Below are 25,919 nucleotides of genomic sequence, written 5' to 3' on the forward strand. Positions count from 1 at the left end.
AGTTAAATTAAAGGTGATCAACCCCTTTAAATACTGTAATGTGTCAGCACTACACAATGACAAGAACAGAGTCCTACACAATCATATAGACCGCCCGCTTTAGCAGCAACCCGTACTATTTCAACAACTGCTGTCTGGTAGTAGTGAGAGTAACTACAATTGGAATCAGAGGGGCTACACCAGCAGTGTCCGCAATGCACATAAAGTTGCTAAAGTTTGAAGCCCATTTGAGAAAGCCTCACATTTCAGGGCGTGGTCATAGACGCAAGTACGATAGGGGCGTGTCCTTTCAGGATCTGACGCGCCTTCCAGTTCACTCAGGCAGTCGTCAGGCGGGCGGAGTGGACGGTTGTTTTGTTTTTCTCTTCGGATTAAGGTGAGAACATGGGGAAACCCATAAGGTGCCGGGAGGGAGTCGTTAGCAGAGTGATAAAAAAAAAAAAGAAGAAGAAGGAACCGCAAATAGTAGTTTTCCCCGTAGTATGTCGGTATATGGTGTAATAGGTCGGCGTCCTCTAAGAGAAGGACCAATCAGTAGGCTCGTTGCATCCGCAGGAGGATGTGTCGGCTACACCCGTTGGTTCCTATGGGGGCTGTGGGGTGTGGCGTTGACTGTAGCAGTTCGGCTAGTGTGACCGGGGTTGCAGCGAGGTCGTGTTAGGGAGGTAGGTCAGTGCGTGCATTAACAGCGCTTTACGGCACAGGGGCGGTCAAAACTGGACGTCGGTGGGCGCACGAGGGAGCCGTGTCCTTGGCAGTGGCCACAGCGTCCGCTTGTGAGTAAAGCAGATGTCAGAGCTTATCGGACACTGGCATGCCTGCGAGTTCTAGGTTACAGTGCTGGGGGCATGGATCCGTGTGCGCATGTGCAATCTCTCCGCCTGGAGTCGTTCGTGCGTGTGGCTATGGAGCTCGGGCTGTCTTAACCCTCTCTCTGTCCTCTCTATCCTCGCCCTCTCTCTCTCTCTCTCTCTCTCTATCCTCTCTCTGTCCTCTATCCTCGTCCTCTCTCTCTCTCTCTCTCCTCTCTTTATCCCCCCTCTATCTCCTCTCTTTATCCCCTCTCTCTCTCTCTCTCTCTCTCTCTTTCTGACTCCTGAAACAATGTAGCAGAATGCAGCAGAGTAACAGACCTGGAGACTGATTGTGCTGCGTTGCTTTCAAGAGCCAGGCCCAGAGAGCTGGAAGGAATAAGCAGGCATTGCATCCAATAGCTCTTACACTTAATTGTAAAAACATTGGAAATGTATATTGAAGTAATGCTTATTCTGATAAGTTTAAACAATTCAGCCCCCCAGTACTTTTGTTTTATGGTGGTTTTATCTTGTAGGTAAGATTGTGGCAGCCTGGCACATAAATGGGGTCCAGCCAGCAGCTTGTTGCTGAGCTGCAACTCCCAGCATAATGCAGCTGCTTTGAGTGCCATTAGGATAGAATCTCTGCAATTCTCTGCAACTTGCTTCAGCTTCCCTGTATAATAGAACACGTTTTACTACTCACCTCCAGTTTTGTTTTATGTGAGATGTCTAACTAGCTGCTTGTGCCCCATTGCCTGCTGCTGGGAGCATGTGGATTGATGCTGAACAGTTCATTGTGGTTTCCAGCATAAAAATAGATCAGGTCATGTGCTGTTGAGAAGGCAACGAAAAGCTGTGGCTGGTGTCCCTGGAATTCCTTGCACAGGGCTGCTGCCTGACCCCCAGTGAGACAATTTGCAGTTGGTTTTCATTTTTTATTATTTGTGGTTTTTGAGTTATTCAGCTTTTTGTTTAGTGACTCTCCAGTTTCAGCAATCTAGTTGCTATGGTCCAAATTACCAGAACAACCATGCATTGATTTTAATAAGAAACTGGAATGTGAATAAGCGAATGCCTGAACAGAAAGATTGAGTAATAAAATGCAGCAATAACTATACATTTGTAGCTTTACTGAGCATTTGTTTTTTTTTTTTTAGATGGGGTTTTTTATAACATGCTAAAAGTTAAGTTAAAGGTGAACCACCCCTTTAAACTTTTGTAACCAGGGCAAATCATATGTCTGTATGTCATATTAGACAAGTGTTCTCTTTGGCTGCTGAAAAGCAAGTTTATAGATGAGCTCTTTGGGTGGCACATTGAGATAAGCAACTTATTGTGGCGATTCTTTTGACAGAGGACTCCGAGCAGCATTACTTTGAGGGTTTACTGGTGTATTTATATAGACATTTTAGCCTTTCCTTCTCCTTTAACGATTTATTGGTCATTAACTTTAGGCTAATGTCCCAGTTGAGAGATCTGTTCTGTCCCTGCTTGGTGGTTCTGTCCATGGGCTGTCATTTACCTGTGAGTGTGTGATTAATATGTCTAAATTATTAGAGCATCAGAATATGTTTTGACTGAGCATTCTCCAGTCTTCCTTGATCAAATCCTCTGGGTTTTAACATCCTGACCCACACAAGGTAAGTAGGAATATGAGCAAGAAAAGATTTGGTGGCTGTTCACTTGCTGAGCCTCCATGTTATCTGTCCAATGGCTCACAAGCTAAACAAACTGACAGCTCCACTAATGGCCGTGCACTTGGAAGGCACATATATTTATTCTGGCCTTGTTTTGTAGCTGCTGAAGTTGTGCGGTGGAGCTGCACCCGTTTATCTGGCAATGTACTCACCAACATGGAGCACTGGCACATTCAATATCCATTTTAGACATATCAATTAAGAAATCTGGAGTATGGCAGGATGCTTACCCAAAACTGACCCACGAGCTGGTATTAATGCCCAGAGGATCTCACAGCATGACTGAAATCAGCCCAATGTACAGCGGGCAGGGAAGCCGTGAAGAGGAGGGATCATTGCATGTCACGTTTCTATAGTGTTATAAGTATAGCAACACTACTCCTTTAAAGGGGTTGTTCACCTTCAAACATTTTTTTCCAGTTCAGTTGTTTTCAGACAATTCACAAGAAATAGACGTTTTCCAATAACTTTCTATTTGTGACCATTTGTCTAATATTGAAATGTAATGTTTCATTTTTCACCTAACGGCGCTCTGGGAGGGGGGGGCGGTCGGCGACCTTGTAAACTGTTGTAAATTGATACATTTAGTTGTTACATTTATCTTTGTCCATGCTGAGCATAATCCCTGAGTTACATTACAGGCAGCTGTTAGAATTGATACAATAGTTGCATTTATATTCCCCATAGATCCTACTGAGAAATGTATGAGAAATTGTATCCAATTGTTACAGTTCAGATGCTCCTTGATCACTGAGCTGCCAGACTGAAACACTAGAGACGGGAACATTAAACTTTAAACTTCAATTTGGGGAAAAAAAAAAAATCAAAAAAAATCTTTATTTCTGGGGATTCATCTGAAAACAACTCAACTGAAAAGCCTTTTGTAAGGTTAATAACCCCTTTTAAATGAGAAAAAAAATCTTCCACTTGTTGATTGTATTGACTTACCCGAAACCCCAGGCTGGTGCTCCTAGAAAACTGCACCGGCCCCGGGGTTCTTCCAGCAAACACCAAAACCCAATCCTCTTTCAGCTTCTTTTTTTTCTTCTCGCGGCTGTGCATGCGCAGTAAATCGAAAAGCCGAACTTTAACTAAAAAGTCGGATCATTTGTTCTACTGCGCATGCATCTGCTGCCGGGAAATTTGAAGAAAGAAGCCAGAAGAGGACCGTTCCGTGGTGCTCGCTGGAATAACCTGGGCCGGTACAGTTTTCTGCTGATCGGAGCACCTGCCCGGGGTTTCAGGTAAGTCAATACAATCACTTGGGGGTGCCAAACATTTGGCACCCCCAAGTGGAAGAAAATTTTCCTTCTCCTTTAATGTTAGGCCGTACATCCAGTAAATATTAGGATTAGAAAAAGCCCTGGTCTGGAGACAACTCCTTCCAGTCTGTGTGGTTATATTTCTGGTGTGCATGGGCCTTTCAATCCCCACAGGAATGTTCCCTCAGATAAGGATGTCATTAGTCAGGCCGCCAATACTGTAAGGGAAGGCTTCAGTGTGTGAGGCCTTAAAGGGGATCTATCACGAAAATAAATATTTAATATAAGCTTCATTATACTGAAATGAAAACTTTCTAAATATAATCAATTAAATACTGTTTCTGAAATAATAAAGTAACTCTTCATACTCGGCAACCTTTCGCTTTCTTTTCTCTTCATGCAGTAGGTGGTCAGCTCTTGATTGACGGATAAGTCAAATATCCTTTGGGTTCTTGCTAGAAGATGTGTTAGAGCTCACTCTTTTAAAATAGCCATCTGATGGAAATCCTGTTTTGCTGAATGCAGTGTGTGCCAGAGTCGGTTCTTTTGTAAGCTCTTGTTTGTACTGGAGTTGGTTATTTGAGTTAAACTCTACTATGAAAGTTAACCCCCCTCAGACATATTTGACCTACCTGTTCATCATAATCTTACCCAGACATCAGCATGAAGCCAGCATTGAGAGAGAAAGGTTGCTGAGTTAGATTCTGAAGAGCAACTTGATTATTTCATAAACAATATGGAATGGTTAATTGATTATGTTTAGAAAGTGCTTTATTTTAGCAAGATGAAGATACTGGCCAGCAGGGCCGCCTTCAGGGAGGATAAGTGTCCCGGGCATGAAGGGGGGCCCGGCAGTGCTGCACTTTTGAAAGAGTCAGGCCCCCTTGAGAGCGCCGAAGCTTTGCAGCCATTTTTGAAGTCCCTAACAGCGGAAGCGCTGAAAAGATCCGAAGCCACAAAGAGGCGAAAAGAACCAAAGTCACGAAAGTCCTGCGAAGTCCTGAAGCCATGAGTTCAATTCTACTGAACACCAATTTGTGTTTTTATTTCTTTTTTTTAATTCACTGTTTAATGTAGTTTTTTTAAAAACATTTTTTTAAATTTATTTTTAACTTGTAAGGGGGCCTGGCACCAATGCCTTTTAAAAAAAATTTTTTTTACCTTATAAGGGGGCCCTGACCATCAATAGCTTTTTATAACTTGTGTGTGTGGGGTTACTTTTTTAGTGCTGATGTCTGTGTGGTCTTTTAACTGTGATGTGGAGTGGGCGGGATCTGGGGTGGGTCTTGGGCGCCAGGGAAAATTTTGTTGTATGGGGTCCCCGTGATTTCTAATGTCGGCCCTGCTGGCCAGTGTAAGGTTCCAGTTTCAACCATAAGTTTTAATTAAGACGGTGGAAAATCTTGAGGTTGAGGTGTCATATTTGAAGGTGAATGGGTCCAACAGGTCTGCTTGGGCTTCTCATGTGATCCAGTGGCTTCTTGAGTGGCAGATCAAACAATGATCAACTTATTTAGTGTCCTGGCCACTCAAGAGGTTCTTTCCATGTACTCTGGCTCTACAGCTATGGGACAATGAGCAATTTGCTCCCTGTTATTATAAATAAGAATCCTGCTCCCTGTGACAGATGGAAGCACATATTTCAAATTTTACACACATTTTTGTTTCATAATTGTTACTGTGTATTATAAGGCAAATGATTCTGATTAATTTTAACAGTCTGCAATGGCCAGTGGATGTGGAAGCCACCTATTCTTGCATTTTTATTCACAAGTCGGTAGCACGTGCCAGTTCCATTCTCCTGGTCTCTCTTCACACTTGGAGGTTCTAGTGATAACACAGTAGATTCTGGTTCTGTTGCATAGTCCCCAGTGTGCTTCCCGAATGCTCTGCTCAGCCTGGGCTAGGGTTCCAGAAGGAGAAAATATCTGCGGGGATCATATTCCCTGGTGCCCTACTTCTCAAAGGAGAAGGAAACTGCAAATCACTTGGGGGGGCAATTTGTTAGTCATCCTAATCATTTACTTCTTACCCTTGGACAGCCAGCGGTACTTTCCTGCAGAGCTGTTTGCAGCCATCTTGCCCCAGAGTTGGTTCATGTACTGAATATTTCTGTGCTTGGTCCACATTAGCCAGGTATAGCCGGGAACTGGACATGCAGATAAAAGGAAACACTGATCTCTACAAGGAGATCAAACTGTAATTTGTCTTTAGGAAAATCTTGTGCCCATACCTCAGGGCTGTATTTATGATATAGGTATTTTGGGCAGCACACTTAGCGACTTGACCCCCCGGCTGCCTGTATAGAGGTGGAAAAAAGTTAAAAATAAAAAAGCCCCCCATGCCTTTTGTCTAAGTTTTGTGGGTGACCCTGGAGGAGGGAAGGTTATACCCCTCTTTGGTGCAAGTGTCCTGTAAGCAGAGGGGGCTGGTGCCTAGGGCCCAGCTCCTGATCTTATTGGCACACTTTTCTATAGATACCAGCCTTTCCGTCATCATGTGTAATTAGTGTTAATCGCCTGATAATGGCATCATTAGGTGTGAATTTCTATGCAAGCCTCTCCAGTATTTATATATAGTGTTGACGTCTGTATTCTATTTTCTCCTTGAGAAACCCATTGACTGGGGGAAGAGAAGCTGTTCTGACGTTTCAGTGCCTGCCACTAGAAGAGCCGTAGCCTTTGCTCCTATAGCCACTTCTCTTTCTGTTCCTTTGCTTTCCACTCTTGTACTCTGTCCTTTACTCAATGTCACCTCTGTGTCCCCGGCACCTGTTGTCCTGTCTCTGCCTGATATGAACATGCATCTTGTTTCCAGAGCTGTGAGTGACACAGGCAGAATTCCAGCTACTCCTATTGTTCTGCAGCAGAATGCTGGGACATGTAGTCCCTATCAGTGACTGTACTGTTGTAAAGTATTTGCTCTTGGATTTCAAACTTGATGCCCTCCAGCTTGTGCTGCAATACAATTCCCATCATCCTCTTCCACTGAACCGATCTACAATTATACTATGAGTGATCGTTATTATTTTAATGGCCCTCAGTCAGGCCATGGACAGCTTGGGCTTCTTTTTTCATTGCTGTATGCAAAAATGCTTCCTGTGTATTTAATTATTTTGCTTTAGTTCCCCCTTAAACAACTAGTTGTTTTCAGATAGATCACCAGAAATAACAACTTTTTCCAATGACTTTCTATTTTCTATGTGTCACTGTTTTTCTAATATTGAAGTGTAAAGAGTCATGTTTCACCTTCTGAAGCAGCTCTGGAGGGGGGTCGCCGACCCTGTAAACTGTTCTAATGATACATTTCTTATCTTTGTCCCTGCTGAGCAGAATCTCTGGGTTTCATTACAGGCAGCTGTTAGACTTGATACAATAGTTGCTAATATTCCAGAGATGCTGCTGAGAAATGTATCAACTCAATGTTGCAAAATTATAACCGTTTAGAGTCTGCTCCTAAATTACTGAGCTGTCAGACTCAAACAGCAGAGACACGAACATTCAACTTTAAACTTAGATTTTGGAAAAACAGTAACAAATAAATAATGGACAGTAATTGAAAAAAGTCTTGTGCGTACTTGTGCTAGAGTCCTGCGGGCATTTTTTTTTTTTGAAACCCGTAATTTGACCCTCATGTTCCAGCTTCCTGACCCGCAATAGGCCAACTAAACTTTCGACCCATGGAACACACTGAAACGGAAGTGGTGTCACATTTGACCGGAAGTGACGTTGCTCTGGCGCTGAATCTTCACAAAAATGTTAAAAACTCGAAGAACCACAAGGCAGAGTGGAAAGGACTCAATCCTGCACCTTTGTTTGATACCCAGCCGGGTTACCCGCAGACTGCCGCATGGCCACGGAATCAGGGACTTTTTGCCTGAAACCTGACCATTTTGCGGGTACCCGACCTGATGCAGGGATGTCCCTGTGTATGGCAGATACTATTGCTTAGTGTGACCCAGCAAGCAATTGCCTGTTGTGTGTGATAATTTACCTAATGTTTCCTAGGGGTCTTTTGGTATCAGTAAATGTTAAGGGGAACATGGCCTTTATATGGCCTTTGTGTCGAATGCCTGTAGCAAAGCGTTCCTTGTGAGCCCAGTCATGTGACCAGAGAGGAACGCATAGAGCAGTCACTATATCTGCCATCATTAGGAACTGCTGTCCAATTGCAATGCAACTGCAGGGTTGAAACTTGTCACTGTGTAAAGGTGGCCATAGACTTTACAATTAATATCTTTCCAAAGAAGATTGTTTGTTTCAATACACACACGTAGAGCTGAATCGTCCGATATACAGGTAGAAACAATAGAATTCAACTTGTATCTGACAATTCAGCACTAACAATGGCTGATGTTCGGGTGCCGACCAGCCTGATCGACGAGCCAAGTCTTCTGCCAATATCAGTCGGCTTGTCTCCCTCCATACATGCACTGAATATCATATGAAATTTTTTTTGTACAATGTTATCTGTGCGTCTATGGCCACCTTAAAGGAGAAGGAAAGCTACTGAAGCAGTTTAATGCCAATAGATTTTCTACAATAGTGCAAGCTTTAACACTATATTTATTCTGCAGACTGCTTTATTATACTTGAGTAAACAGCTCTTGAAGTTTTCGGTTTGTTTAGGATAGCAACTGCCATATTGGCTTGGTGTGACATCACTTCTTGACTGAGTCTCTCCCTGCTCACTCATAGCTCTGGGCTCAGATTACACCAGAGAAGGGAGAGGGAAGGAGCAAACTGAGCATGCTCAAGGCCGTGCTCTAAAGGTTTTTGCTGAAAACAGGAAGTCTGATACAGAAGCCCATGTGTACACAATTGAAGGAAAGAAATGTGGTGTTTCTGTTGAGAGAGGACTCAGAGCAGCATTATTTTGAGGGTTTACTGGTGTATTTATATAGACCTTTCTAATAAAGCTTACTTTTTAGCCTTCCCTTCTCCTTTAAAGTCCACTTGTGTCTCTACAGCTGTTTGACTTGTAACTCTCAGCCAAAGCATCACAATGTGACAGATAAACTGTGTGTGTCGCCCTATGAAGCTGTTCCTTGGGCACCACTGCGTTTAGGAGAGTAACTAGATCTTAAATTAGGGGATTAAATATAAAGAGCTCCTATTCTAATGCCCAGCGTACAGGCAGATTATGTATTTGCCCAAGGTCAGGAGATCCAATCACGTATTCTTTCAGATCTGTCGGCCCAGAGGTCGCGTGCTCCCTCATTTGCCAATGTTCCATTCACTTCTCCTTGCCTTCTATACTTTTTATTGGATTATTTGAATTAATGGGAGATATGGAGGGTGATTAAGTTATAGAAGGAACTATATAGAAGTGGTTTGAAAGCACGTGTCACTTTATAATTCATTAATGCGAATAAGTAATTCTTACAATTCATTAAAGACAATTAATTCATTGGTTGTATATAATCGATTAAGGCGTTGATTTGATGGTATTTATATTGAATTAATGGGAGATATGGAGCGTGATTAAGTTGAAACTACACAGGAGTTGTGAAAGCACTTAGCACTTTATAACTAATTGCACACAAACTAGGGATGCACCGAATCCACTATTTTGGATTCGGCCGAACCTCGAGAATCCTTCACGAAAGATTCAGCCGAGTACCGAACCTTGAGAATCCTGGCAATGGATTTCCCAAGTCGCACAAAGTTTCCACACGAGTAAACTCTTGCCGCCATTATGTCCAGATTTCTAAATTGGGCATTAACATTTTTCATTGCCCTCATTTTAACTTTGAACGCAACAAGTGTGCAACACAAAAGGATAGTCTAGGCCTAGGGGAAATCTCCAGCAGGCAAATACATGGATTCCAGATTGGTCCTGGTATTTCAGGTACACACAGGCCCAAACAGCCCCCCTGTTGCTGACTCTCTTACTGAAAGAGCATTGACCCTTTCACTGCCAGAGATCAGTACAAAGAAGCATGTTAAAGGGGAACCATGAAAATTTAATATATGCTCCATCATACTGAAATAAGAAACTTTCTAAACATAATCAATTAATTCTAAATGGTTTCTCAAATAATTAAGTTTATGTTCACTATTCCTCTCAGCATCTGTTTCTCTTCATTCTGTCTTCATGCAGCAGTTGGGTGTCAGATATGCACTGACAGTTAGATCCATTGTATCTTATAGGGGGCTCCTTTTGCCTAGATGATGTATTAGAGCTCACTCTATTAAAATCACCAGACATCATGTCTCTCTACATGCAGGATTTGTGCAAAAGGCAGTTATTTTGTTTGTAGTGGAATCCGTTATTTGAGTAAACTCTAAAAACACACACACACACACACACACACACTTTTTCATTTTCCCTTTAATCATTAAAATATAACATCACTTTATTGATACTTATTCTTATCTTTCTTTTTCTTTCAAGGTTTCAGAGGAAATTTCCAGCAGAGACCCTTCCAGCAGAAGACAGACATGTTTAACCTAAGGACTTGTGCCTCTAAACTCCGGCCTTTAACGGCCTCCCAGACTATACGATCCCTTAAACACAACAGGCCTGCGGCCCCCAGGACGTTTCAGCAGTTCAGGTGCCTCAGTACACCTGTGGCCGCAGAGCCTTTTCTCAGTGGGACTAACTCCAACTATGTGGAGGAAATGTACTATGCTTGGCTAGAGAACCCTAAGAGTGTCCATAAGGTAAGGAAGGAGACCTGCTGCTTAATGTCTGCTGCATGCCAGGGAATAACAAGTGCACGTTTGGGGGCAAGCATCGGGCCTCATAAGGTTGCTGCAACGACTGGTGATGGTCACTTGTTTTGGCAAGAGAACCTTGAGGATCATAAAGTTTTGCCTAATGGAGCTTCATGTCATCATCACTGACTGCAGCAGGCGGAGCAGGAGAACCATCCAAACAAGGCGTCAAATCATTACATGGAATGCTGTATCCATAATTCATTGCAATCTTTTGTTCTATAAAAGAACATACACCTGGGAAATTGGGAAGCAGCCCTGGTGGATTTGAAACCGCATAGTAGAACCTAGCTGAGTGATGTTAGAAAGCATTCAAGGCTGACTTCTGCTATGTCTTTCAAGAGTCATAACCAGCAATGCAGAGAATAGCAAGAGACAGATACTGCTTCCAATAGCAGTTACATCTATTTTATTTCAGAGGTTTTAATGTGTATTGTAAAAAAAAAATGGTTGAATTCTGTTTTTTTTTGGGGGGGGGGGGGGGCTGTTAGCTCCCCTATAACTTTATGACCTGCAGAGAAAATGAAGTGATTTGCAAGCATTTAGTCCAACTGCCCCCCCCACACATAAACACTAAGACTGCAGTGAGTACTTGAGCCTAATATAGAACCCACTGATTCAAGTCTGAGGCCTATGGAACACGAGGTGTTGTAACATCTCGAAAATGCAGTATGGCAGCTCCTGCTCTTGTAATGAAATGAATACATTGACAATGCAGTATGGCCGGCCTGCTACATGTAAAACAAAAGTTGAGTAGCCCTGTCCTACAAATTCATATGCTTTGTTACTGGGAAAAAGCCTGTGAGCCAATAATTTTCTCCAAATTTCAGTGTAACTACATTCGTGTTTGACTGGTGATTAAACAAATGTAGGAAAAGTGGTGCAATCCTGAGAAGAATCTTATTGATCAGCATATAGACAATTATTGCATTGTTTTGTGACTTAGCACAGTCTCATCTATTTATAAAACCCCATCATATTCTACAGCAGTGCTGTCCAACTTTTGTGGTAACGAGGGCCAGAATTTTTCTGGTCTACATTGTGGAGGACCGATAAAGGAAGCCAGTGTTGGCCACTCCCTGTTTTAAACCACACCCACTTTAAACCCCGCCCATGTTACTTCAAGACTAAATCCACACCAAAAAACAAATCTTTGATGCTCACTGCAGGGATATCATTTATCACTCATATGTGAAAAAAGTTAAGCCATATTAAGACATACCCTTAAATCCATATGCCTCCTCCTCCCCTGTGGATAATGCAGCACGCCCAGCACATGATTAAACACCTTACAATACTTTTCAAATGTTAACAAACCCTCAGAACAAATGCCAGGCTTATAACCACAGACAGAGTATGTCACACACAGGCAGAGCAGGGCACACACAGGGAAGGGAGCATAGGGAAGACAGAGTATGGCTCACACAGGGAGCATAGGACAGGCAGAGTATGGCTCACACAGGGAGCATAGGACAGGCAGAGTATGGCACACACAGGGACACACAGGTGTAAACAATGCAGGGGATTAAAGTCTAAATTTGAGATTTAAACAATGCAGGGGCCAATTAATCTATGTACTGATACATTTTAAAGTTTACACATGGTAAGCAGACACAGCAGGTAGACTTTCATGTCAGCCCACAGGCCACCAGTTGGACAGCCCTGTTTCTACAACTCTACAAAAAAGTGTGTACACTAAACATACAGCAAAACACACACAGACCTCCAAATACGAATATCAGAGGTAAAGAGGGCCCTGCCCAAAACAATTAGATTTTGATACTGAACACTGGGATGTGCCAATTGCATTGCTATATATAGTAGTGTATAATTACACAGATTTGGCCTGAAAAGATGCCAAAAAATACAACAAGCTCCCTTACTATAATGAAGTAGTGTGTTCTCTGCCAGGGAATAGGCCATTGTGCATTTCTTTAGCAGCCATTAGGAGAAGGTGTGGCAGGTTGTTTGTATTAAAAATATGTACTAAACTGGTTTCCTTATATAATAGCCAGCTATAATGAAAAGAACATGTAAACGTTTAAATTGATACATTTAGTTGATACATGTGTTATCTTTGTTCCTGCTGAGCAGAATGTCATTAAAGGAATTGCTCAGTGTAAAAATAGAAACTGGGTAAATAGACAAGCTGTGCAAAAATAAAAAATGTTTAATATAGTTAGTTAGCCAAAAATGTAATGTATAAAGGCTGGAGTGACTGGATGTGTAACATAATAGCCAGAACACTACTTTCTGCTTTTCAGCTCTCTTGGTTTCCACTGATTGGGTACCAGGCAGTAGCCAATCAGTGACTTGAGGGAGGGACACAGTGGTCATAACTGTTGCTTTTGAACCTGGGCTGCATGCTAAGGATCAATTGCAAATTTACTGAACAGTTATGTCCCATGTGGCCCACTTCAAGTTGCTGACTAACTCAGCGTTAGAGAGCTGAAAAGCAGGAAGTAGTGTTCTGTTATGTTAGACATCCAGTCACTCCAGCCTTTATACATTACATTTTTGGCTAACTAACTATATTAGAAACATTTTTTATTTTGCACAGCCTTTCTATTTACATTTTACGTTTTATTTTCACACTGAACTGTTCCTTTAAAGGCAGCTGCTAGAATTTATTCAATAGTTGCTAACAACTGGTCCAGACAGCTTCCTAAACAATATATGTACAATGTATGGGTTTGCGTGATATCCAAGCTGGTCTCTTATGGTGGTGGGTTTTATTTCAAGCTGTAAATTGGTCATTGTGAATTTTTACATAGTCCTGCTGTCTGTCCATCTGTACTCACTCACTGCAGCTCTAGGTACAATATGTCGCCTTATTTGTGAAGGCGGAACCAGCAGGGCACTGAGAATTGAAGTTGTACAAGGTTTTATTTAACCCTAAGTCATACAAAAAAGGGCAAGGTTTAGGGACACCCAGCCTGCTTTTATCAAGATACAGGTGACCTGAAACATTGCCCTTTTGTGGCTGTAACATGACTCGTATGAGCCAGCAGGACAGACTTAAGCATTTTAAACGGCAATGTTTCAATCTGGAAACTATTAAAAATAAAAAAAGTATTGATATGATGTATATGCTTATAGAGAGAGGTATTATCCTGGGTACCAGAGTCAAAAAACAAAGAATATTGTATAACCCTTCACTCGAAATAATGATTTATTGACCCCGAGAAAACAGCGTATGTGTACATACACATACGTGAGTGATCCATTATCTTTAAACAGATTATCCAGAAAGCTCCGAATTATGGAAAGGCCATCTCCCATAGACTATCTTATCCAAATTATTAAAAAAAAAATCCTTTTTCTCTGTAATAATAAATCTGTAGCTTGTACTTGATCCAAGCTAAGATATAATTAATCCTTATTGGAAGCAAAACCAGCTTATTGGGTTTATTTAATGTTTACATGGTTTTCTAATAGACTTAAGGTATGAAGATCCAAATTACAGAAAGATCTGTTATCCTGGAAGCCCCAGGTCTTGAGCATTGTGGATAACAGGTCAGTCAGTACTTGTTGGTTTGTGCTGGAATTAATAGTACATTATACATCCTCTCTACCTGGCTGGGCTCCAGTGTTAGGCTGGAATATTTCTCAATTCGGGGCCTTTATTAACCCCTCTGTTGGGATTTGACTGTACCATTGCACATTGTGTCTTCCCCACATTGTTTGCAGTGTGAGATGGAAGCCTTGCCTGGTAGATAAAGGGTTAGCAGTCGTGTGATGGAAAGACTGCAGAGGGGTGTGTAGGAATTTATGTGGGAAATGTTCCCAAACTCTGGCAGAGGACACCCTGTCCCTTGTGCCTTAAAGGGGTGGTTCACCTTTAAGTAGTATGTTATAGATTGGCTAATGGCTTATGTTTTATTTGCCCTCTTTGACTCTTTCCAGCTTTCAAATGGGGGTCACTGACCCCATCTAAAAAACAAAACAAATGCTCTGTAAGGCTCCAAATGTATTGTTATTGCTAACATTCAATTCAGTGCATGTTTGCTAGGGTAATTTGGGCCCTAGCAAGTAGATTGCTGAAATTGCAAACCGGAGAGCTGCTGAATAAAAAGCTAAATAAGGCAAAAACCACAAAACCAATTGCAAATTGTGTCAGAATATACCTCTCGACATCATGCTAAAAGTTAACTCGGGTGAACGACCCCTTCAAAGTCACTGTTGTTATCAGGGCCAGTGGCACAATGAGTAGGAGCCTTGAGCTAATACAAATGAGTGTATCCCTATTAAATATACATTATGTGCTCCTCTGTGGCTGCTCTCTTGGCACTGGAATTACCATCAAACAAGATACCCCGACACTCCTCACATGGCCCCACTTTCCGTGACTCCCCCACGTACTTAAAATAGCAGTCCTCCACCGGCCTTGTTCTTGTCCTATTAAACTAGCGCAGTCGCTGGGACCTTTCCCAATGTACTTTCTCCCTCCTGGGGAGGTGAATTCCATGCCTGGGGTGTGTACCCCCAGCTGATCGCTAATGGAGAACGTTGGGAGTTCAATGGGAGCAGCCATAGCACAAATGTTGGCCTTACAGCTGCATTTATAGGAAGCTTTTGTTTTCTCCAGGAACTGTGTGTTCTAGTACAAGAGGGAAATTGCTTTTGCTGACTTTTGTTTCAGTAAGTGCCAAGAACTTTATACCCATGTCACGCTGCTTGTCGATAAAACACTTGGGGGGGATTTCCAGAAGGGCAGCAGTATGGAAGCAACTGACCCTACATTCCTTGTGCTAAATGTCCATTTCAAGCCTCACATACAGCAACATAGTACATTGGTGTTCCTTCTTAGCTCTATTAGAGGACCTTTATTTCTTCTAGTAATGAGAAAATGGTGTGTAATCCCTGACCTGGTCTATATTACAGCTTCATTGTCTAATGAATTAGCAACAGAATATACATGTGTTTCTTTCTTTTCCCCTTACAGTCATGGGACATCTTCTTCAGGAATGCAAATGCAGGCGCATCCCCCGGTGCAGCTTACCAAAGTCCCCCGTCTCTTGGGAGCAGTCTGTCCACCCTTACCCAGGCTCAGTCATTGCTCCATGCCCAGCCTAATGTAGACAAGCTTGTGGAGGATCATCTCGCTGTACAATCTCTCATACGTGCCTATCAGGTAAACGGAATCCTATTGCATATCCCATTTCTGCCCATTATACGTGCACAGGCACAGAGTATCTTGCCATCTTTCACTGAAAGTTGCTTTGCACAGAAGATGTGTGTATTAAAGGAAAACTATCCCCCCCCCCAAACAATAATATTGCCTAAAACGGCTCGTATGTAAAACCCTGCTTCATGTAAATAACCATTTTTATAATAATATACTTTTTTAGTAGTATGTGCCACTGGGTAATCCTAAATGGAAATCTGCCATTTTAAAAAATAAGGGCTGCCCCCTGTCATCGTAGGGTTCACTGTGCACACAAACAAACGATACATGTTAGGTCACATGAGCCAATTAACAGACAAAGTTGTGCTTTTTGCTTTCACACTTCTTCCTTTTACAGTTAGAGCTGCAGTATGGGATGTAAAAGGACAATATTTACTTAAATATATATATCAGTTTGCTAAGAGTCTTTAATATGATATAAACCTTCTGTTTAAATATTTATTTTGGAAAAAGTTTTCCTTGAACTGTGTGCCCAGGGTTTAATAATATAATGGAGTTCATAACCCGCCTTACACTGGGAGGGAAAGTCTGACTAAAGCATTGCCTGCTCTAAGCAATTATACTCACTATGGGGTTGTCCCTAACCGTGGCACCACTAGTAAATGACTTTCCTTGTCCAATAAATATACTACATATAGAGGCACATTTATCAAATTTCGAATTCATGTGAGTTTATTTATTTTATTTTTTTTAAACTCCCATAAATTCAACTAGTTGAAATGTATTCTTAAAATCGAATTTTTCCAACTCGAAAAATCGAATCCGAATTGAATTTGATTAAACGCGATTAGAGTTTTATCTCCTGAAAAAACGTTAATGTCAGGAAGGCTGCAAACATCTCAAAATGATCCCTGGACCTCTCCAATTGACTTAAACTGTAATAATAATTTGAATAACTCCCTAGTCAAATTTCTAATTCAAATTTTTGACCCTTGATAAATCCGCCCCTTAATTTAAATTGTGGTTAGTTGAATATTGCTCTATATCACAGTTGTCTGAGTTTTCTTGTAGCCATTGTTAAATACATCTCCCAGCATCTTCAGCTGGCAGCACAATGACTAGGATATCATAACAAAGAAGTAGGTAGTCGGTGGGTTTTCCAGGAGATTTTTAAGACGCCAACAGTTGGCTGGGGGTCGGGCTGGAGGAGTGCTGGCTTTTTTTTTTTTAACATGATTTGTCGTTGCTTCCAGGTGAGGGGTCATCACATTGCAAAGCTTGACCCGCTCGGAATTAGTTCTGTTAATTTTGATGGGGCTCCTGTGATAGTCGGATCTCCAAATATGGGTGAGAATCGTTGTGTTAGACTTGTTGTAACGTTCTCTTTTCTGTGCTTTTTCCTCCTCCTGTTGTCTTTGTGCCCCTTTACCTCTTCTTCCTCTTTCCTTCCTTTGTGCTACTTCTCCCACCTGCACCTCCAACCTGCCGCCATCTGACTGCTACGCCTCCTCCATGCATTTCTCTTCTCTTCCTACTGTTCTACTTCAACCCCTCCCATGTCCTGTCCTTGGAACCTTCAATTTCTATAGATCCGTGGGCACCATGTTGCTCAGCTTGACCCACTTGGCATTCTGGATGCAGATCTGGACTCGTGCGTGCCAGCAGATATTGTCACGTCCTCAGACAAACTCGGTGAGGGCTAATGTGCTAGTGTCACTGCTTCTGCACCTCACTCCCCTGTCTGTCTAACTGCCCTCCTGCTCGCTACAATACTGGCCACGAGATCACTACTAACAGCTGTGGGGGTCTGTGTGCTGATCCTAGGGGTCCCTATCGGGCTCATACACGATCCCTCTTGGCGTTAAAGGGAAACTCACAAGGTCTGCTTGAAGAGATACTGACACCAGAAAATAAACTTTTTTGAATATCTATCATAACATTATCTTTGATTGCTATTTATAATTTTGCCAAAAAAGTATCTGCCTGATGCTTTCACATTACCTTTCTTATCCCCTTTTTTTCCCTATGAGGCAGCAGTTGTCTGTTAGCATTAGAAACTCTAACTGACCAGTTGAGATGGGACAGTCAGGTTTTAGGAACTTCAAATAAAAATTGCATACAAAAGCAGAACTACCCGCGAAAAATGATTATCATGACATATAGGTAACTTTTAATGTAGAATGATGTTTTGAAATAAATTTAGTGTCCGTATCACTTTAAGCAGACCGTGTCAAGGTAATAGTAAAATCCAGGAAAATGTAAAGTCAGGGAAATGTATTATGTATAATATATAGGTGGGACCACAAAACAACAATGTAAAATGGGGGTTCTACTGTACTTCATTTAAACATACACTGTAGCGTTATCAGCTATAAACCATGGACACATACTTTATAGAAAGGCCCTGCATAATATCCGCAGTATGACAACTGAGAGGGTGCAGTACTCTCCGGGACCCCTCTATCCTGTAGCATCCCCCCAAATAAACAAGCTGTTAGTTTGACCTGTGTCTGTTAGAAGGGATTATAACTCTCAGGCTATCACGCTGCTGACAGGCTAGCACAACTAACATAGACTAGTGCATCCAGTAACCAGCACTAACCATATATTGGGGCTTTATGCATGTAGTAGTGTGTTATCAGGCTGGCTTAGTGCCTGCTTTGGGTGTAGGGCATGTTGGTTGGTGGCATGGCTGTGTGGATTGTATGAAAATATGGAAAACTATGTTGAGGTACGTACACATGAGCACTAGGGACACGTCAATTAATTGGTCTCCTGTTTCCTATTTGTTCCGCTCCCTTGGAAATGGAGACTTTCTGAATACTATAAAAATTCAGCAAGACTATAGTTTTTTATTGCGTTTAGCACTGATCTCCATTATCACTGGTACAAGACCAGTTTTTTTTATTGCTTTAGCACTGATCTCCATTGTCACTGTTAAAGACCAGTTTTTTTTATTGCGTTTAGCACTGATCTCCATTGTCACTGATACAAGACCATTTTCTATAGCATTTGGCACTGATCTCCATGGTCTCTGGTACAAGACCAGTTTTTGGTTTTTTTTTTTTATTGTATTTAACACTGATCTCCATTGTCACTGTACAGACTGCTAGTCACTACTTGCTTTAGGGCCTTAAAACCCTTTGCTGTGATTTGAATCTCTCCAGCATATAGTGAATGTGTCCCTGTTCATTGCATGGCTAGTGTCTCCAGTCTCACCTTCATAAAACACAAGAGACAGTCAGTTTATTCTGGTTAGAACAGCCCCAGCACCTCTAGCGCTCGGCTCATTCTGGTTAGTCCAGGATCCCTTGCTGTAGTGTCACATGAGCAGTGAATCCTCCAGATCATTCTGTGCCCCAGAGTCTAATAAACTCATGTTTCCAAGTTCTCTTTCCAGTTTCACTCAATATACTTCTATTTTGATAAAGTTGTAATGTTGCCTAGGCCATCACCCGGCCTACATTTCTCTCACACATCGCTTCTGCCATGCTTTTTGGCCAACAATCGATGTTTATAACAGCATTTATACAATTTTTGTAGAACTGCCCATATCTGGATTAATAAGCACAGTTGCTGAGATCAGGGGGCTTTGTGGTTTCCCCTAGAGCCAATGTATTGTGATAAGTGTAGTACTAGTATAGTCCTGCCACTGTGTAGTACTAGTGTAGTCCTGCCATTACCTTGTGCTTGCAGTCTATAGGCTGCATGTGGCACTACAGATGCTGCAACACTGAGCTGTTCATACACATACTGATAAAATGGTCACGTATGCTGCCTGGATGATCTTGTCCAATTGATATATTCAAATAATCATTATTGTTTTGTTGGACAAGCCTGTGCATGGCAAGATGAGCTCCTCTTCACTTCTTGCTGTTTCAGTTTTTTCAGGCTGTTGTCTTGGAATTAGTAGGACAATGCCATCCCGTGTATGTCCCTTCATATAGTGTTAGACTATGGGATACCGCATGGGATCGGCCAATGTCTGGCCACATTTCCAGCCCCCAGCATCTCTCCTAGCAAAATGGTGATGCTAGGAATTAGCTGCAGCAGCTGCAATGGTATCTGCTTATAACTTTTGTATCTCTTTGTAGCTTTTTATTTTTCCTTGATAAGAGGCTTGTACAATCAGGGATTCACCAGATCCACTATTGGGTTCAGCATTTCCTCCTCAAACCAAATGAAACGCTTTAATGGAGTGCAGGGCAACATGAGAGGCTGTTCTATATGTTCAGATCTTTACAATTCAAATTTGGATTTCATTTGATAATCAGTGGAGGATTCTGTATTTGGGGAGAATCCAACAATTACGGTTTTAGCACCTTATTTAAAAGGTGTGGGAGGGGGTTTGTGGTTGGTCGGTCTCTTCATACGATAGGAACGCTTCAGTAATTTGTTGCTCTGAGCAGACAGGGTGCAGTTATAATGAGCTCTTGTTTATATTGTGCTACTGATGGCTAATACTTCCACTATCCAGGCCACAGTCCGTAGAATACAGACACACTCCCAGACATGGAGCATGTTTTGATATTGTACTTGTCCCAGTCCTTGGAGCTACAAAGACTTCCCAGAAGGCACAACCAGTACTTTGCAATGGCCACAAATATCCATTTATGCTCCCTGCCAAAAGCCCCTTGAAAGGAGAACTAAACTCTAAAAATGAATAGTGCTAAAAATGCCATATTTTATATACTGAACTTGTTGCACCAGCCTAAAGTTTCAGCTTCTCAATAGCAGCGATGATCCAGGACTTCAAACTTGTCACAGGGGGTCACCATCTTGGAAAGTGTCTGTGACACTCAAATGCGCAGTGGGCTCTGAGCAGCTGTTGAGAAGCTAAGCTTAGGGGTCGTCACTAATTATCAAGCAGAAAATTAATTTTGTCTGTAATATAAACTGATGCTACAGGGCTGATTATTAAATTCAGATGCTAGTTGCACTGGTTTCTGTGCTGCAATGTAGTAATTATCTGTATTAATTACTAATCAGCCTTACATTGTGCCATTTCTATTCTATGTGTACTGTATATTGAGTGGGTCCTTAAGTTCAGTAAGTGACAGCAGCACAGAGCATGTGCAGTGAATCCGCAGAAAAGAAGATGGGGAGCTACTGGGGCATCTTTGGAGACGCATAGCTTTACTGCTAAAGGGCTGTGGTTGCCTTGGGCTGGTACAGAAGCACAAAACATCATGCTCAACATTTCTAGCTACTTCTTTAGTTTAACTTTTCTTGTCCTTTAATAACCAGGTGTAAATCTTAGGCTTTGCTTTCGATGTCGGTAAGTAATATGGCCACATTGTCTTCTTGTAAAGCTTTGTAAAGAGGCAAAATTTAAGTGTGCACAGACGTATTGCACATTTTTGTATCTGCTGGAGTATTTCAACCTGTTGCACCCCCTACCCCACCTCACCCATGTCATTTTATATAATATTGCTCAGCGTGCTCTTCTAAGCACTTGTGATTTTACTATATCTTGTATTTATTACAAGTGACCTCTCAATCTACTTATGCAGGAAGAGTCTTCTGGTGCTTCACTGCTCCATTCATTTGCTCACTGTGAACTGAGCAGTGGTATGTCAGGTGATGCTTCCTGCATCAGTATCTTGAAGTTATGACATTTTGTCCAGGCAGAAGGGTGCTCCTGTAAGGGTGGTGGCAGTCTGGGAATATTGGTCGCCTAGCTTCGGGCGACTAATCTCCCCGAAATTCTTCTGGCGACTTCGGAAACCCAAATCGATTTGTATGTCATCCCGCTGGCATTTTGTATTGTTGCAGATGGGAAGGCATTTCAGGGAGATTAATCGCCCGAAGTAGAGAAGTTTTGTAGATGAGCGACTAATCTCCCCGTATGCCACCACCCTACACCTTCATGATATTAACATTGGATAGGACAGAGTTGTTGACACTATTTGGTTCAAGCAGATATGAAAATGTGGCAATTGCTGGCCGTGTCTTGTGTAGATCCAGCAATATCCAGGGCACACACACTAGTTCCCTCTGGTGGGGCATTCTCTATCCATCATTTAACAGACCCTTACATAGGAGTCTGGGCGTATAGCATAGGGAAACCTGCTATATATTGTATGATGTATATATTTTTGTATATTTGGATGCATATTCACTTCAATTAATAATTGCGTATTCAAGATGTTTCTTGTGTGTATAAAGCAAAGTGGGCACTGGAAAGAAGCTTTTGTGTGGCCTGGCACTGAGAATGCAGGAATGTCACAAGCACTTTACATGGAATTCTGGCAGAACGCTTCCTTTTCTCTCTGCACAGTGTAGACTTGCACCTTGTTCTGCCCCCTGGTTGTGCTGGAGATACATTTAAAGTTTCCTTTCTGTTTCCCCCCACATGCTGCACTCGTTCTCCTTCACCCCATGCCCCTGTGCTCTCTCTTCCCATTCCCACTCAGACCTGCAAGCATTCATGGAGCGACTGCGTGTTCTCACTGTGGGAGGTATGAACTATGTCCTTTAATAACAATCCCCCCTAGCACATGGGCTACAGGGAGAGTCATTACATGGGACATGCTGGGGGTGGCACATATGGGAGATATAGTTCTGCAACTGCCACATGCTGCTGATAACAGGTTTGTGTTCATTTAGGCTGCCTGTCAGCCAGCATGCATGCTCTGTTTCATGTATATTCTCCTTTAAATAAGTCAAGAATAGAGGCCTGGTTCATTCATACCGCATTCTCCATAGACTGTAATACCCTCCAGTTCCTTCTCCTTGGAACTAGGATTGGTCTTATTGCAATGTTATAAAAAAAGCTTCCATTAAGGTAAGAGCACCAATTCTGAATTTTTTGCCTTCTTCTTCTGACTCTGTAAGACTAAAAGTGTTAAAGTAATTGTTAGTTGAAGGTCCTAAACCTGACTGTTTTTCCAACCTGACTTCTTCTTAACCCATCAGAGTTTCTAATGCTAACAGACTACTGCTGCACATATATAGCAGCCCCCTCATAGAGGAACAGAGTAGTGAAAAGGTAATGGTATTCAGAGACAATGTTATGATAGATTATAAAAAAAGGTTATTTTTTGATGTCAGTATCTCTTTAAGTATGTAAATAGCCTATTTGTGCTGCATAAATCTGCTCTTCACTTTTGAACCAAAAGCCTAAATTCCTCCACACCCTGTCCTCTTGCTAAATAACATCCTGCAATTGTAAAACATGGGTATGGGAAAGCAGACTGAACTGGAATATTGTGACATTTGGATCAGTATAAAAACTGTAGCAAGGTTGCAGGTCTCCTGTATGCAGATCTTTTTCACTGGGAATTTGAGGGGTTGTGGAGGTGCAAGGTACAGAGATATGCACTAAACAAGACTAGGATCCATGGTGTTCTGCACTAACTTTGCACTGAATGCTACCTCTTCTCTATACACAAAGTATATTGTACAGTGAATGGACATGCCCTTTATTCAACTGCATAAATGGTGCCAGTGGGTTGTATAGCTGCTCAGCAGCCTTAGTGCCAGGGCAGCTTTTCACAACAGGGTATGAGGCACTTGTACTTTACAGCTGGCTGCCATGATTCATATGACTAACATGAACTCCAAAACCGTTCAGTGCATTTATGTACAATGCTGCTTACACTGGGCCCTGCATCTCCTGACTTCCATTAAAGGAACAGGTCAGTGTAAAAATATAGTTAGTCAAAAATGTAATGTTTGAAGGCTGGAGTGACTGGATGTGTAACATAATAGCCAGAACTCTACTTCCTGCTTTTCAGCTCTCTAACGCTTGAGTAAGTCAGTGACTTTAAGGGGGGCCACATGGGACATAACTGTTCAGTGAGTTTGCAATTGATCCTCAGCATGCAGCTCAGATTCTTTTATGACGCACTTAAGTCTCTGGTTACTGCCTGGTAACCAATCGGAAAGCAAGAGAGCTGAAAAGCAGGAAGTAGTGTTCTGGCTATTATGTTAGACATCCAGTTACTCCAGCCTTTATACATTCCATATTTGGCTAACTATATTAGAAACATTTTTTATTTTATTTTTATTATTATCTAATTACCCGGGTTTTATTTTTATCTAGAATCTAGCACTGCTGCTTGTGTACACTTGTCTGAAGGTGGTGAGTCCCGTAGTTCAGCTATAGCTGCCACTGGTCCCGTAACAGTGGCAAAATATGTTTTAAATGGATCAGGAGGGCACAGGAACGATGTAACTTCTGCTACTAGTACACAGGGCCCCTAAACACTTGTTCTGTTTGCTTTTTTACTTTACCTCTGAGTCTACCCCAAATCTCCAGCTGTTAAGGATATTGGGAATGTAAATTGATTATGAACCAATGTTTATTCTGTGCACTTCCTTTTTCCCTTTTGTCTTTTTTTGCTGCTCCCTTCTGTGTCTTATGTGCCTCATGGTCTTGCCCTGCTAAACTTAATCTAAATTACAACCTCATCCAATAATTGCAATTTATTCATTCATTTATCCTCCTTTTTCCATACATATATCATTTCTTTCTATGGCTTGTCTCACTCTTAACTCTATTCCAACTCATTCCATGTGTCTGCTGTGCTTCACTTTTGATGTTCTCTTTGTGCAATATGGCTGTGCTTGTTCGCTGCCTCCTCTTACATTACCTGCGTCTGTCTCTCTGACCATCGCCCACCTTAGGCTTTTATGGGCTGCAGGAATCTGACCTGGATAAAGTCTTCCATCTCCCGACCACTACGTTCATTGGAGGCAATGAGATGGCTCTGCCCCTGAGAGAGATCATCCGAAGGCTGGAGGTGAGAGGACAAAACTTAACAGACACAAAATCACTTGTTATGACTAGGGTTGCCACCTGGCCGGTATTTTACTGGCCCGGCCGGCAAAAATGGTTTATCCCAATGTTATTAATAGGGAAAAAGGATAAATATATAAGAAGGCCGGTATTTTTTTCTAGAAAAGGTGGCAACCCTTATTGTGACGCATGAAGGCCGAATTAAAGTTGATGTTGACTTTCCAAACACTTTTTTCAGTTGTTTTCAGATTGTTCCCCATAAACAAAGACTTTTTTCACTTACTTTCCATCTTTTATTTTTTACAGTTTGCCCAAAATTAAAGTTAAATAATAATCTGCTCCTGGATCACTGAGCTGCCAGACTGAGACACTAACACAATCTAGTGTCTGGCAGCTCAGTGATCCAGGAGCAGATTCTGAACTGTTACCATTTGCTACATTTATTTGATACAATTAGCTGAAACATTTGTCAGCAGCATCTGGAATATTGGCAACTATTGTATCAATTCTAACAGCTGCCTGTAATGAAACTGGGATTCTGCTCAGAAGGGACAAATAAGAAATGTATCAACCCGGAACAAAACAACTTGTTTCTACATAAAACAAAACACCAAGACACATTTAACTTTAAATTTGCAAAGCCTTTATTAAGAAATAACTTACCAATTCTCCGCTTGCGGTTCTCTTCAGAAACGCAACAGGACAACAATCCATCGTGCAACGCTTGATCTCTCTTCCCTGCCTTCTATGGGAGATAGCCAGAGAGAAGAAATCGAGCGCCGCACAATGGACTGTCACCCTAAAGAAAGCAGAGAATCAGTAAGTTATATCTTGATAAAGACTTTGTGAATTTCGTTGAGTGTCTTGGGGTTTTGTTTTTTTCCGTTCAGTAAAAAAAAACTTTTTGTTATTGGTCTTTTAATGTATTAATTTAGAACAGTTAAGGGTAGTGATACACTGGGAGATTTGTTACCTGTGGTTTTTAAAAGTGAGTTTCGGCAACAAGTCGTTCATTTTGTATTGCCATGGAGAAAACCGTAAATTGCCAGCTACTACACACATAATGCTATTTAAATCTCCTGTAGTCCCAAAACTCTCGCAGACCCTTTTTGGAGTGATTTATCGTCTATTCAGAAGTCGTGAAAATCTGCGCTAGCAAAACACACAAGGAGATTAGTAGCCGTGATAGTATGCAAATTCATGTGTGTGAAGCATGTCGTAAGAACATATGGACGTAATTTCTATGCTGGCAATTTCGCATTCTTTGTTCCAGCAACCACACACTCTCTAATCATTTGCATACGAAGATACGCACAATAAACCGCAGAAAATACTTTTTTTTTTTTTTTTTTTTAAAGCATTTCTTTGACACAGGCTCAGTGATCTTTTGAAGAATCTCCAGCCCGTGTGGGCGGAGAAAGCACCGTGGTGCACTATGAGATGCAAAATGCTCAGAAGCCGAAGTTGTTTGAAATCTTTGCTTGCAAAATGACGATTGCCTTGTTGCCGAAACCCGCATTTTAGAAATAGTGGGCGACAAATCACCCAAAAGAGTCTGCAACCCTCCCCGGAG

At 41.8% G+C, this 25,919-nt stretch overlaps 1 protein-coding gene across 5 annotated transcripts in view; it reads left to right on the forward strand.

Annotated features, from left to right (window-relative positions):
- Positions 1–221: 221 nt before the first annotated feature.
- Positions 222–25,919, forward strand: part of ogdh.S (oxoglutarate dehydrogenase S homeolog) — a 41,819-nt gene continuing 16,121 nt past the window's right edge. The window contains exons 1-6 of one of the 5 annotated variants that reach the window (XM_041587560.1): positions 222–376; positions 10,153–10,421; positions 15,421–15,609; positions 17,193–17,295; positions 22,020–22,064; positions 24,235–24,350. In XM_041587560.1, coding sequence (XP_041443494.1) covers positions 10,200–10,421; positions 15,421–15,609; positions 17,193–17,295; positions 22,020–22,064; positions 24,235–24,350 — 675 coding nt within the window. In that variant the 5' untranslated portion in view covers positions 222–376; positions 10,153–10,199. 5 annotated transcript variants of the gene reach the window in all.

The sequence above is a fragment of the Xenopus laevis genome, chromosome 3S (assembly GCF_017654675.1).
Source record: "Xenopus laevis strain J_2021 chromosome 3S, Xenopus_laevis_v10.1, whole genome shotgun sequence".
Taxonomy (NCBI): Eukaryota; Metazoa; Chordata; class Amphibia; order Anura; family Pipidae; genus Xenopus; species Xenopus laevis.